Here is a 14,666-nt window from a genome sequence, read left to right on the forward strand (position 1 = left end):
CCCCTACCTGGAGGGAGTGGCCACATTTCCCGGAGTTTAGCCCCTTGGAGGCTAAGGTTTTCATGGGGGACCTGGAGACCAAGAAGATAGCTAAGATATACCAGTCGCTGGTCACTCACAGTGCACCGGCTCTAGATGATTTGAGAAGGACATGGGAGGCGGACGTAGGCGTCCTGGAGGAGGAAGACTGGAGGGAGGCGTTGGCTGCGCCGCAAGGGGCGGCGATTGCTATGCGTCTCCGGCTAATACAGTTTAAGTACCTGCACCAGGTCTACTTCACGAGGGCCCGGTTGTGGAGGGCGGGACTGGTGGCCTCTCCGGACTGCCTTCGGTGTGGTCGGGAGGAGGGCACGTTCCTACATACTGTGTGGTCTTGCTCTGGGTTGGATCGATTCAGGAGGGGGGTGTTCTCCTGCCTGGCGGAGGTCCCGGGGTGGGAGCTCACGCGGACGCCCCAGCTTGCCCTTTTGCATGTAATGGAGGGAGTGGGGGGCAATCTTTATAAGCGACACCTGTTACTTCTGGGGCTCACCCTGGCGCAGCGGGACATTACACTGCAGTGGAAGGATGTTCGGGCTCCATCACTGTCCCTTTGGAAAAATGGACTAGATTTCAATATGGGACTGGAGCAACCCATCTTTCAGGCACGTGGATGTCCACGCAAACATTATAAAATCTGGAAAAGGTGGGCCTATTATAGGGGATTGTGTTTGGATGCCCCAGCCGGGCCAGCGGATCTCCCTGGGGAGTGACCGGGGGGACTTGCTGGGTGGGGGGGGGAGGGGTGTCCGGGGACGGAAGATTGGGGGTGGGTGGGCTTAGGGGGAGGCTGTAGCTTTGTGGATCTGCATATGCGTTTCCTCTGTACACACAACGTAAGACCCTATACTGTGCAGTGATGTGAGCCCAGTGGTATGTTGCGCAAGTTAGCGGGAGGGAGGGGGGGAGGTTGTTCCTGTAGTTGTTGTAAGTTTCCTTTATATTGTTTTTCCTTGCACCGCCCTAGTGCTCCCGATCTCTGGAGCCCCTGAAGGTGCCCCCATGGGCGATGCGCCCTCCGGTATTCATTAAGGGCTGCAGCAGTGGTTTCTGTGTTGCAGAACCCTGCCTCCATAGTGTGCTATCGTTCGGAGCCCTACACCATAGATGTACATGTTTGAGATGATCATATCTGATGGGCGACGCTCGACTGCAGTAGAATTGACCGGGGGGGATACCTGAACATGCTATAGATGATGTCAGGGAGCGATGGACCCTCCTAATGCAAGATGCGGCGTATTATGTTGGTGCTGGTGTTGTGGGGCTGGGGAGGGGGGCGGTTGGGATTAGTTTATCTACTGTAAAGAAGATGATGATGATGTTACGCACCGATGTTGCGGCAGCCGCGAGACGGACACGATATGTATGTGGCCAGGGTGCCCCACAGGCGATATTGGAGGGTCACATCCTAGTTTGGCGTTATGTATCTAGGTGTGGGGACAGGAGCCGCCAGGCGATGTACACTATGGCGCAACGCATCATGTTGTAATGTGACTTTTCTTTCCTCAATAAAATGTGTTTTTTTTAAAAAAACAAGCACTGGCAACATGTATCGGTTTTTTTCCTATGCATAGTGAAACGTTTTATACCAAGCTTCAAAACACAATAAAGGTACAAGATGGAAAGTGGCAGCGCAACTGTCCCTAACGCACAAGTTACTACTTGTGTAACGATATATCTGTAAGAGACATTAGTTAGTGATAGATTCCTTACCTTAGAATATCCCCAGGCGTCAGACTGGATCCGGAAATTTTTGCGTAGCAGTACCCTTGCGCGTCGGTAGGCATCATCAGCGGCTCCGCGTCCGTCGTCGTGGGCGCCGTGATGACGTCATCGTCATCGGAGTACTTAGACGCGTGCTGACGTCAGTTCTTAGACACAGCTTTTCCGCGCCAGAAGCGCTGAGCCATGTAAAAAACAACACTGGTGCCATTGAAACTAGGGCCCTGAAAGGGGATGACCTTAACCCTAGATATCGGTTCGCAGAACGGGGAGGATGGTTGGGTCGGTAAGGAATCTATCACTAACTAATGTCTCTAACAGATATATCGTTACACAACTAGTAACTTGTGCATCTGAAAGAGACACGTTAGTGATAGATTCCTTACCTTAGAATAGATACCCCAGCAATACCAACCCCAGTGGTGGGTCTGCGAACCAATAATCACACCAGAAAGTCCTGGAGGACAGAACGGCCAAAGAAGCCATCCCTCTGGACTTGACTGTCCAGGCAATAGTGTCTTGCAAACGTGTGCAGCGAGTCCCACGTAGCTGCCCGGCAAATGTCCTGCAAGGGCACTCCCCGGCCCAGGGCAGTTGTAGTCACCCTGGCCCGAGTGGAATGAGCCCGTAATCCAACAGGGGGCTCCTTTTTAGCCAAGGAGTAACATGCCTGGATACACAAGATGATCCACCGAGAGATGTTCCGCTTGTGCACTGCCTTTCCCTTCTTAGCGCCCACGTAACCAACAAAGAGTTGGTCATCCACCCGGAACTGGCGTGTGCGATCCAGATAGAAAGAGAGTGCACGTTTTGGGTCCAGACGGTGGAGCCGCTCTTCCTCTTTAGAGGGATGCGGTGGCGGAAAGAAGGTAGGCAAGGTGATAGACTGCCCGATGTGGAAGGCCGTGACAACCTTGGGCAGGAAAGATGGCCTAGTCCGTAATACAAACTTGTCCGGATGGACAGAAAGGAAAGGGGGTTTAGATGAAAGAGCCTGGAGCTCACTCACTCTCCTGGCAGAGGTGGTGGCAACCAGGAAAGCAGTCTTCAGAGTAAGAAGGCGGAGAGGACAGTTGTGAAGTGGCTCAAAGGGAGAGCACATCAGGAATGTCAGAACAAGGTTCAAGTCCCACTGAGGCAGCACAAACGGAACAGGAGGGAACGTGTGTGTGATGCCCTTCAAAAACCTATTTACAATTGGGGACTTGAACAAAGAATGTTGATCAGGCAGCCTCAGAAAGGCTGAAAGGGCAGAAAGGTAGCCCTTGATAGTGCCCAGAGCAGAGCCCTGCTCGGCAAGAGAAAGAAGGAAGAGAAGAACCTCAGAAAGAGGGGCAGAAAGTGGATCCACAGCCTTTGCTGTGCACCATGCATCAAACTTATTCCACCTGCAGGCATATACCGATTTTGTGGAGGGACGCCTGGCTGCCAGAATGACATTACAAACTTCAGGAGGCAAGTCAAATGGCCTCAACTGTCACCGCTCAATCTCCAAGCATGGAGATGGAGACTGGACAGGTTCGGGTGGAGGACCGTCCTCTGCTGCTGCGACAGAAGGTCGTCCTGAAGAGGCAGACGAACCGGGGGATCGACTGACATACTGAGTAGCTCGGGATACCAGTACCTTCGTGCCCAGTCCGGAGCCGCAAGGATGACTTGTGCCCGGTCGCGCTTGATCTTCTTCAGCACTCTGGGCAGAAGTGGTATAGGCGGAAAGGCGTACAACAGACCGCAACTCCACCCGCTACGAAAAGCGTCGCCGAGCGAGTGCCGCCTTGAAAATTCCAAAGCGCAGAACTGCGCGTTCTCTTTGGTGGCGAATAGATCTAACCAAGGCTCTCCCCACTGCTGAAAGAGGCCTTGCGCCACGTCCGAGTTCAGACGCCATTCGTGATCCATCATGCATCGGTGGCTGAGTTCGTCCGCCCTGGCGTTCAGAGAACCTGCCAGGTGTTGAACCACCAGGGTCACGCCCTGATGTTCCAGCCACTGCCAGAGGCGAAGAGCCTCCTGGCAAAGGGTCCACGACCCCACCCCGCCCTGTTTGTTGCAGTACCACATGGCGGTGGTGTTGTCCGTGAACACCTGCACTACACTCCCCCGGACAGAGGGGAGGAATGCCTTCAGTACTAGACGAATCACCCGCAGCTCCAAAAGGTTGATATGGAGCCGGGACTCCGCCGGAGACCAGAGGCCTCTGATCTCCGCCTCTCCCATGTGGCCTCCCCAGCCCTGGAGGGACGCGTCCGTCACAACTACGTGCTCTGGTTGGAGAAGGGAGAGGGATCTGCCGATGACCCAATCACGGTCCGTGAGCCACCACTGCAGCTGTCTCGCAGTGCCCTCCGAGATCAGGACATGGTCGGAAAGGTTGCCCTGATGCTGGACCCACTGAAACTTCAGGTCCCACTGCTGAGCCCGCATCCGCCACCGGGCGTGATGCACCAGAAGGATGCAGGAGGCCATCAGCCCCAGAAGCCGCAGCGTCAACCTGACTGAGACCCGGGATAAAGGCTGAAAGAGTGGAACCAGAGCCTGAATATCCCGAACCCGCTGCTCGGGAGGATAAACCCGAAACTGCGCCGAGTCAAGAACCGCTCCGATGAAGAGGAGCTTCTGAGAGGGGCACAGGTGTGACTTCGGCACATTGATGGAGAACCCCAGCTGGTGCAGGAGGTCTGCCGTCGTCTGGAGGTGGCTGACGACTGTCTGGGGCGAGCCCGCCTTCAACAATCAGTCGTCGAGGTAGGGGAAGACTGAAAGCCCTATCCTGCGCAGATTAGCTGCGACCACCGCCATCAACTTTGTGAACCTCCGTGGGGCGCTGGTAAGGCCGAAGGGGCGCACGGTAAACCGAAAGTGCTCGTGGCCAACAGTGAACCGCAGGTAGCGCCGGTGGGCCGGCAGGACGGGGATGTGGAAATAAGAGTCCTGCAAGTCCAACGCTACCATCCAGTCTTCTGGGTCCAAGGCAGCTAGGACCTGAGCCAGTGTCAGCATTTTGAACTTCTCCTTCCGGAGGAAGCCGTTGATGTTCCGTAGGTCCAAGATAGGGCGGAGGCCCCCTTTGCCCTTCTTGGGTACCAGAAAGTAGTGGGAGTAACAACCACACCCTACTTCTGGCCCAGGAACGCGCTCGATGGCCCCCTTGACCAAGAGGGCCGTAACTTCCTCCTGCAGAAGTCGCAAATGATCCCCCGATATTAGGTGGTATTGCGGTGGCATGGCTGGAGGGGTCGTCTCGAAGGGGAGGGAGTAGCCCCTTCGGACGATTTGCAGCACCCACCTGTCCGAAGTGACAGTGTGCCAGTGGAGGAGGTGATGGTGAACCCTGCCCCCCACTGGCGACACACGGGCCGGAAAGCACAGACTAGGAGGGCTTTGAGGCTGATGCCGTGGGGGAAGGTGTGGACTGACCTCGCCGTTGTCCCCGACCGCCGCCACGGCAGTTTCCACGGCCGCCACCGTGTTGGGTATTACCCTGCGGCGCGTGGCTGGCAGCACGTGTGGGTACACCCCTTCCGTGGCCACGAAAGGAGTGAAAGGCAGCCGATTGCTGGCGCGGGGCCGAGAGGCCCAAAGACTTGGCGTAGCCCTGGAGTCCTTAAAGCGCTCAAGCGCATGGTCCGCCTTGTCGCCAAAAAGGCGACGGCCATCAAACGGCATGTCCATGAGTGTATTCTGGACATCAGCCGAGAAGTTGGCGGATCTCAACCAGGCGTGGCGACGAATCGCCACCGTCGTTGCCATCGCTCTGCTCAGTGAGTCGGTGGTATCCAGTCCACACCGAATAGAATAACGTGCCGCATCTCGGCCTCCCACAAGGGCTTGGCCGAGTTTAGCCCGTACCTCCAACGGGCATTCTGGCAGCACGTCCGCGACCGTATCCCACAGGGAGTGGGTGTAGCGGCCCAAGAGGCATGCGGTGTTGGAAGACCGCAGTCCCAAACTCAGGGAGGAGAATACCTTCTTGCCGTATTGCTCATACCTCTTGGATTCCCTGTCAGGCGGTCTGGGAATTGGAGGCCTGGATCACCAGGCTCTCAGGGGTGGGGTGGGTGGACAGGAAACAAGGGTCGCCCGGGGCCGGGCGGTGGCGTCTGGCCACGTTCCTATCTACAGGCGAACCTGTAGCGGGCCTGGACCAAGTGCCCAAAAGAACGTCAGTCAGGCCTCATTAAACGGCAGCAGAGGCTCAGCCGAGCTTGACTGCGGTTTAAAGACCTCAGTGAGGAGGTTAGTCCTCACGGCCGCGACGGGGAGTTCAAGGCCCAAGGCCTTGGCCGCTCGCGTCAGCTCCACACTATAGGCAGCCCCCTCCTCCCTAGCCACGGTAGGAGGGGAGACAAAGCCAGTGTCTGGTGATGTGTCCAGACCACTGGCATCCCCAAGTTCACCTGTCCAGTCCTCCTGGGACTGACACTCCTGTGTCAGAGGGTCCTCAGACCCCTCCCAATCCTCCTCATCACCCAACTCCTGGTACCCAGGGATGTCAAATGATGGGGCCGGCTCATGAAAGGTAAACTCTCCGAACAGCGTCTGAAGCGGCGCCGCTCCGGCGCCGGAGCCGGGTCGAGGGAGGCCTCAGGGACGGCGCCGCCCGAAGACGGCGCCGGGGGTGACACCCGATGGACCGGCGCCGGGGAGGTCGTTAGGTCCACCGACGACAACCCGGATCCGGAACCGGATCCAGTGGGGCCCTGCGGCGCCAGGCCCGTAGGCACCAGCGGCGCCGAGGCCGAAGCACTCGACGGCGTCGGGGCCGGAGCCCCCGACCCGCTGGGCCCAAAGGTGCCGCGGAGCCCGCCGGGGGAGTGAGGGACCTCATGGCCATGAGGAACCGCTCGATCTCCTCCGGCGTCGCGCGCGGCCCAGGGACCGGAGGGTATGGGCCCGGACGCGACGCCTGCGACTCCGACGGAGCCGCGTGAGCGGTGTCACCTGAAACCCCGGCCGCGTCGTGCGAGCGTCGGGGGGAGTCGGAAGAGCGATGACGTCTCTTCGACTTCTTGTGCTTACCTGACGACTTCGACCCAGAGGAGTGATGTCGACTCCCAGAGCTATGGTGGCTCAGCTCCCGCGACCGGTCCCTCGACCTCCGTCCGGACCGGGACCTCTCTCGGCGCGGGCCGACTGCCGGAGTTCGAGTCGCTTGCGGGACCGCTCCCGCCTAGCTTTCGAAGTCAGGGCCCGGCAGTCAGAACAGGTCTTATCGTCGTGGTCGACGCCGAGACAGTGGAGACACCGACGGTGGGGGTTGGTGACCGACATCAGTCGGTCACAATCCTCACAGTGCTTAAAACCTGGCATCCCTACCGGCACCGTTCGGAGTCGAAGACTCGAAAAAGAATGATCAAAAGAGATCAAAAAAGTTTAGTCAAAAAAGACTAAGGTACCACTTTTTCCGGATCTGCGCTGCTGGCGTGGAAAAAAGAAGAACTGACGTCAGCACGCGGAGGCGGCGTCTAAGTACTCCGACGACGTCATCACGGCGCCGACGACGGACGCGGAGCCGCAGACGACGCCTACTGACGCGCAAGGGTACTGCTACACAAAAATTTCCGGATCCAGTCTGACGCCTGGGGATATTCTAAGGTAAGGAATCTATCACTAACGTGTCTCTTTCAAATACAAATAATATGTCAAGGTCAGGTGGCAGCAACAGAAAAGGACATCACATGATTCTCTCATACATATAGGACAGGTACAGCACAAGTAGCTAACACACTAAAGATTGAGCAAGATGCAGTAAAGGAATTTTGTTTTATTTTTTTAAACCGACATACAAGAACATACAAGTAGTATGAAACTCCTGCAAGAAATAGCCAAACCGGTTATGAAATTACCAAATTACCGTATAAAGGATCATAAAGGAGGATGAATGGTCACCAACCTAATGTGGTATGTTTTATCAGTGGGTTCCGCATCTTGTACTGGGAAGCATTTAAGAGTATTTGTGTTCTCTGGTTTTACAATCTCCTAGTCATGGGCTCTCTAGTTTGGATGAGGTTATGCCACGTATGTCAACATTCCTGTACACCCTATGTTGAACTGTCAGAACTACATTAAAATGTTATGTGGGTGAGTTAAAAATGTTTTCTTACCGGGGTCTTCCTACCACAGGATTAAAAGCAGGTTTAGTGTGATTGTCATAGTGAAGGTTGTGAGAAGTTGGCCTGATATATGATGCTCACTAGTTCTAGTGATCACCTTGTATCAGTCCAAACAACCCTTATGGTGATTGGTTGTAAGTCCACCTTATAGACCAGCTATCCTAATGGTAGCATGGACAAAGCAGTCTTAGGCTAAACTCTTTTGGCATGTGAAGCCAGCTGTTTTACCACATATAACCCCTTGAATACCAGATGAAAGGACACCACACAGGTTGTTATGAAAATAACCAGTCTATTTATTAATAACAAACACCTCTGAACTCTTTATGAGATCAGAGGGCTAAGCACATAACAATCTCTTTAAGAAAAACACAATAAGTCGCACAAATTACAATGGTGCCCTAGGGGCACGATAAACCATATACTAAGTAAATGGTATAAGTAGAACGATTTAGAAAATGAAGATGCCCAGAGGCTGTAGGTTCGCTGGGAGTACCCTACCCTAACCTTAGGTAACTATCAGGAGGCCCACGGGACGCGTGTGCAGAGTGTGAACTCACACGCGGGATGCGGAACAAAGTCAATGGGCAGAACAAATTACGAAAAGGTAAGTAAAAGACAGTTCCTACTAGTTACGACTAAAACGACAGGATACCTGGACACTAGGAGAGTCAATCTACCCTTGAGCACCAAAATGCTCTTGTTACCTCACCCACGGGCTGCGGGTGCATAGGTGTCAAAATGTGTCGGGTTTCCGCTTTGAAGTCTATGGAGCCTTGAAGAAAGATGCTGCAGGCGACCAGGAGGAAGATGTCCGGAGCGATCCACAGGTGGATCGAGGAAGATGAAGACCTGAAAGCAGAGGGGACAATGTTCAAAGTCACTAGCCAGTGACCGGTGTGGAACCAGGAAGGAACCAGATGTTGTCGTCGCGATCAGGTGAAGAGTGGACGCTTGACTCTGCAGCCACGTGGACCAGGAGGTGTCTTCGACCACCAGGATGGAGGCACGAGCTGTCCCACGCAGGCTCTCGCTGTCGGCGGTGTCTGTTCCGGATTCGGCGTCAACAGGCCTTGGCAAAGGCAACCCATGCGGTGAGTGGAAAAGGCGTCTAATGCGGACCAGGAGGGTCCGGGGTGCCCCTCTTTTGGAAGGGAGCAAGGGCCAGTCTGGAGCAACCAGACCAGCAGTGTAGATTTCGTGGATCGTCGTCTAGGAGGTCACTAGCCAGCCGGCAAGTGACCAGACAACGCGTCGAGCAGTAATCAAGCAAAAGGGCCCCACGCAGATCTCGTGGATGCTGGAGGGCTGGTCTTTGGTGCAGGAGCTGCTCGGGGCTGGGGCTTCTCAATCCCCAAAGCACTTACTCGAGGATGCCTCTGAAGTCGTGCTGGAAGCGAAGTGCAGTCTCTTCAAGATGGCCGGTCCCACGTGTCTCGTCGCACCCACGGGTCTCAGCTGTGCTGCAGATGTGGGTAGAGGTCAGAGAGGTCTGGGAGTCCGGGTTTTGTCGGGCTCTGAAGTCTGGATCCGGCAGGAAGGACGACAAAGTGGACCGCTAGGACGCTTGATGGTGCCTGCAGGTGCAGGGTGGACACTCCTTGCCCACAAGGGAGATACTTCAGTCTTCTGTGGAGCAGAACGTCGAAGTCCAGAGTTTCTTCTTGTAAAGTTGTTCAGGATAATCTAACTTGGAATGGGACCAGCTCCTACCTTTATCCTGCTAAAGGGGGCTGTACTATGACTAGGTCCCTCCTATGGGTGGGACCAGGAAGGGGGGTGGTTACACCCCATATCCTTTGTCCGGTTTTGCGCCAGAGCTGGGGCTGGAGTGCCCCAGCAACTGGTTTGAACAGGGGTATGCACAGGGACACCTTGTGTGCCCCAGGCATGTCTCATTCCAGCAGCCCTCCCTACCTCAATACACAAAATCTTGTCTGGGGTGGTGCTAGCACCTCCCAAGGCAGGAAACCCTTTGTCCAGGCCTCCCTCGCTAGAAGGACTCCCAGCAGCAGGAGGTCAGACTTGTGTCTGTGGTGGCAGCATCCATTTTGTGATGCTGAGGCTCTGCTTAACTTTAACCAGGGTTACAGTTACATATATGGCTTATCCCTCTAGAAGGGTGGAATGCTACCCCCGTCGCCAGAACTGGCGAGGGGGTAGTATTCCAAAGCGTATGACACCTTACACGACATGTTTTGATAATGCTATACCAAAGTTAGCAATAACCGCGAGGATTATAATGCACTTAAGAGTATATGGTATAGCGTTATCATGGAAACAGCTAAAGGACTTGGTTCCGAAAGCTGTAGACAGGCTCAGCTCATACTAGAGCACCATCTCACATAATTCCAAGCACTCTGCCTTCAGGGTTGATATGGCCTGCCATAGGAGTGACTGATAGGAGTATATGTGTCCATTTTGGGGTTAGATATAGGTATACTATATCTATAGCAAAGGGTGATTACACCACCTTGCCCCAATTGTCTTAGCAGCCAGTTGTGTCAGTTTGGATGGCCAGCCAGGGGTGGCATAATACATGCTGCAGCCCCTGGTAGGCCCTGGGTACACCCATGCCCTGGGTACCTAAGGTACACTGTACAGGGGCTGATAAGGTGACCCAGTATCCAATTAGGTATGTACCTAAGGTACATGGAGTCCATTTTATAGAGAGAGCAATTAGTCTGGGGTCCTGAATAGCAGGGCCCCAGGCCAACTAGGTCGAAAACCAGCTAAACACTAGGCAAAAAGTTGGGGGTAACCATAGTCAGATATCCACCTTCCTACAAAGGTTGCACAGGAAGACCTACGCAATCTAGCGAAGCAGCAGACATTGGGTTGGTCGTCCTGTTCAGCTTTCACTTTGACACCCATGCTAAAATTAGCGTTTGCTCTGCTCCTACTCAGAAGGCAGAAGTGCTACCCTAATTGGGTCGGCTTTTCATTTTTAGGAAACACTGTAAAAAGGTACACCACATTTGTTTGTTTTTTTGCGATTGGATAATCCTTGATATGAACCCAGATTCCAACCCTTGTGTATATTAGAATTAATCAGTCTTGACAAATTGCCAACAGATCATTATTGACTTTACCTATGGCAAGAAACACGTTGACCTTTTGAGCTACCGGAGATAATTGCCTCTGCTGTTAGCCAACACATGTTTAATAAGACAAGTAGACTCACTGATTAAAATGTTTTTAGAACTACTTACTCTATTTTTAATACACCTTTTTATATGCACACACTTCACTACACCAATCTATACTAACGGCTCTACACCTACACTTCCCATAAGGCATTGGAAAAAAAGATCTCTGATAAAGAGCCCTTTTGTGGGTGCCTGTCGGGCATTACAGTGCCGACCGACGAGGAGCACACCCTCCGATGAAGCATAACACCCATCATGGTGTGTGAAGTTTCCTGTTCATAAGGGAATGGACTCCCCAATCCACTTCCTTAGATACTCACCGACCGCCTATTCTCATGTACTTTCCTCTAAGGAACTGCAGACCCTTGTTGATAGAAAGTTATTAGTGACCCAAGAGATAAGTTGGTTATCTAATGTTTTCTTTACATCTTTACAAGGCATTTATTGTTGTCATAGATGAAGCAACATTATAGTCTATTAAATGATCCTGAACTAAATTATTTCATGTTGCTCTCCAATTGGACTTTCTCTGAAAAGAAAGCAGTGGGAAGACAGTAGTTACCCCTGGTCACCAGTTTGATCAGGCTGGGAAGTTGTGCTCAAAGCCAGGGTCTCTGGGGCAGGGCCATTCACCTAGTTTTGCCCAGGGTCCAATAAAATCTTCTGACTGGCCTGGGCATGTTATGCAAAGGCATTCAAATTCTCCATTTCTTAGAAGATGAGGCAACAGCATCGGAAAACGTCCTTCTTCATATAACAGCTCCACCTTTGGCAGATGCAGTGTACGCATCACTGCTTCAGAGGACAGGTACCAGCTAGGGTAGCATCAGCACAAGCAGGTACAAATTGGACAACAGTAGTGCAAGCTTTACTTTTTCACAGAATAGGAACAGCATGGCAATAGCATTCATCTCTTGCATAAGGCAAAAAGTGCAGTCTTCCATTTCCTCAGTAAAGGTACAGCATCACAGAGGGGGTCAAGCTTTCATTACATACAGAACATGATTGGTTAAGGCATGAGTGGCATGCAGGTTACAGACAAATGTCTGGGACAGCTGCTTAACTCCCTAAAAAAATGTCTAGTGGGAAGAGTGATTGAATATGCAAGTTCTTCCACCATTCTCACTTAGGTGATATTTCACTTAAGCACCCTGAAACGTCTGTTGCGGTCACTTCAATCCTTGTTTTTATTTATTCTTTGTATTTTCAGCTATTGAGAACTTGCAGTAAACTAGTAGGTCATTGTTTTTTGCAACAGCCTTACTACAGTCTAATTAACTGTGCTCTTGACAGGCACACAGATGTCAACCTTTTCCAAAAGGTTTTGAATGCAATTCCAGCCGCAGTGCTGCACCTATTCAAAATGTAGAGGACCACAAGTGGTGGAAGGCACTGTGGGCGCCGAACACTGCAGCTGGAAGGTGCAGGTGAGGACAGACATGAACCAGAACCTGCAGCGCTGATCTACAGTACTCTTGAGATTCACACCCGTCTGGGATGAAGAGTTAGATTTGGCAGCCATAAGCCATCTAAAACAGCAACATCTGCCGAGAAAGGGCCAGTTTAGAGGGTGAAGGGGACTAACAGGGCCTTAAAGGGGGCAAGAAAGCGGGATCCCAGCAGTATGGGAGAGCATAAGTTCCTGTTAAAAGGTGCAAACTCACTCACTCATACTTCTGTTGAATTCTCCTTCAAATATGACAACAACGCACGCAAATATGGCGAGTACACTCTGTGGTGTGTACTACATGTCAAAATATAAACAGAGGCTGAGAGGTGAGGTAGATAGGTGATAGCTGCAAGGGGGGTGCTGGAAGGATTAACACGTAGGCCCACATTTACTAACACATTTTCTCACAGACATGGTGCGGGGAAAACCCTTTGATTCATAATTCCTGAGACAGTAATCTAGAGAAGCTGCTTATAAGAGAATCATTGACTAAAAGGCAAGGTCAAACATACATTTAATATGCGTTAGAAAAGGAAAAAGTGAAAGACAAATCTAGTACCAGCAGAAGCTTCAATTGTGGAGGCAAGATTAGCGGCTGACATTGCAGAAAAAGCAGGAGTCACCCATGCAGAAGCATTATTGGCAATTAATTCTGATTTTGAATCTTCTTCCTCTTCTTCAAATACATCCTCTAGTCCGACGCGATTCAAAAATAATTCTGATTTAATGGACATAAAAGAAACAATCATGACAAACCAAAAAAGTAATCTCTAGGAAAATGTAGCAAAACACTACGTTTACACTCCTCAAAAAGACCAATTTTGTTGCCTGCTCAACGCCGTTTAAATAATTGTACATAAACGGCAAATATTTGTAATAGGTCATTTACATGCAGGGTCAAGGTGCTATGTAAGAACTATACAATTAAACACTAAGGAGAAAAAACATAAGGCAACACAATGTGTGCACGTAGCTCCGCAGATATCAAAGTGAACTTTAATTACATTTTCTAAAATTAATGACACTAAATTAAACCTTGCATCCAGGCGAGTTGGGACAACCCAATCCCACACACATCTGTTTACCCAGAAGACGGCAAGGCGTAGAAAATGGATGACAAGAAAATGAAGCTAGTGCTTCTGCCCAGCCCACGCCATCTCAACCCCTTCATGGAATTCACACTTCACCTCTGTCACATCGCATCTGGCCTGTGAGCAAATTACTTCAGCCATTTGCGGGCCTCAGTCACGAAAGGTAAGAAGGGATTAGTTACTTACCTGTAATCCTAGTTCTCTTCCAGGGGTATCCCCATCACAGTCATAAACACATGAATATTCCCGCCCATGCACGGGATCCCGGAAACACAATCATATATGTGATAAACATATATGTATCTCCATATATATATATATATATATATATATATATACACACACACACATATATATATATATATTCACTGAAAAAACCATAGGTTATAGACCATATATAGTTAGGAATTAGCATTTAAAAAACCTTATTTTACTCACACAAAACCATTGAAATTCCATATATAGTTAGTTGCACTAACTATACATCGCGCACCCGCAATCCACTGCTGATCATGTCACATATTACATCATTCATGACATGGTCAGTGACATCACTGATGACATCACTGATGACATCACTGATGACATCACTGATAACAACATCCAGTGATTTTATGTTTCTGTAAAGTTTAAATATGTCTTACATATTGAAGAATGAGTGGATGTATAAGTGTCTGGACGAAGGATTTAGTAGGTGCATGACTGACTGTATGAGTGAGTGATTAAATGTGTCTCACTGAGTGCATGGGTTAGTGACTAAACTGTCTTAATTTGTGCATCATTATGTCTGTTGTTCTGTAAACTGTTGCATGTGTTGATCAATAGCTATATGAGTAACTATATGGGTTATTGATTGATTGTCCAAGTATTTGTATGGGAGACTGAGTGTGTGTGTGGCTGGCTGGGAGGTGTGTGACTCTGTGCAGATCAATGTGTACTTATATCAATGATTGTATAACAAGGTAAGTATGTGTTAGTATATGTTTGAAAATATAAGGTGCTCTATGTTTAACTGTATAGACAAGAAAATGGAAGTGTGATTGATTCTTTACAGGACTGACTAGGTGTGTGAGTAACTCCATGGATGAGTGGCAGAGTGTGA

General features: G+C 50.9%; 1 protein-coding gene across 4 annotated transcripts in view; it reads right to left on the reverse strand.

Moving 5' to 3' along the window:
- CPLANE1 (ciliogenesis and planar polarity effector complex subunit 1) overlaps positions 1–14,666 on the reverse strand; it is a 2,766,109-nt gene that overhangs the window by 602,184 nt on the left and 2,149,259 nt on the right. For 3 of the 4 annotated variants that reach the window (XM_078674971.1, XM_078674970.1, XM_078674973.1), the window contains exon 43: positions 13,033–13,191. The exons of the other annotated variant lie outside the window; for it this stretch is intronic. In XM_078674971.1, the coding sequence (XP_078531097.1) occupies positions 13,033–13,191 (159 nt within the window). The remainder of the gene's footprint in view (positions 1–13,032; positions 13,192–14,666) is intronic. 4 annotated transcript variants of the gene reach the window in all.

This window comes from Lissotriton helveticus, chromosome 2_1, assembly GCF_964261635.1.
Source record: "Lissotriton helveticus chromosome 2_1, aLisHel1.1, whole genome shotgun sequence".
Taxonomy (NCBI): Eukaryota; Metazoa; Chordata; class Amphibia; order Caudata; family Salamandridae; genus Lissotriton; species Lissotriton helveticus.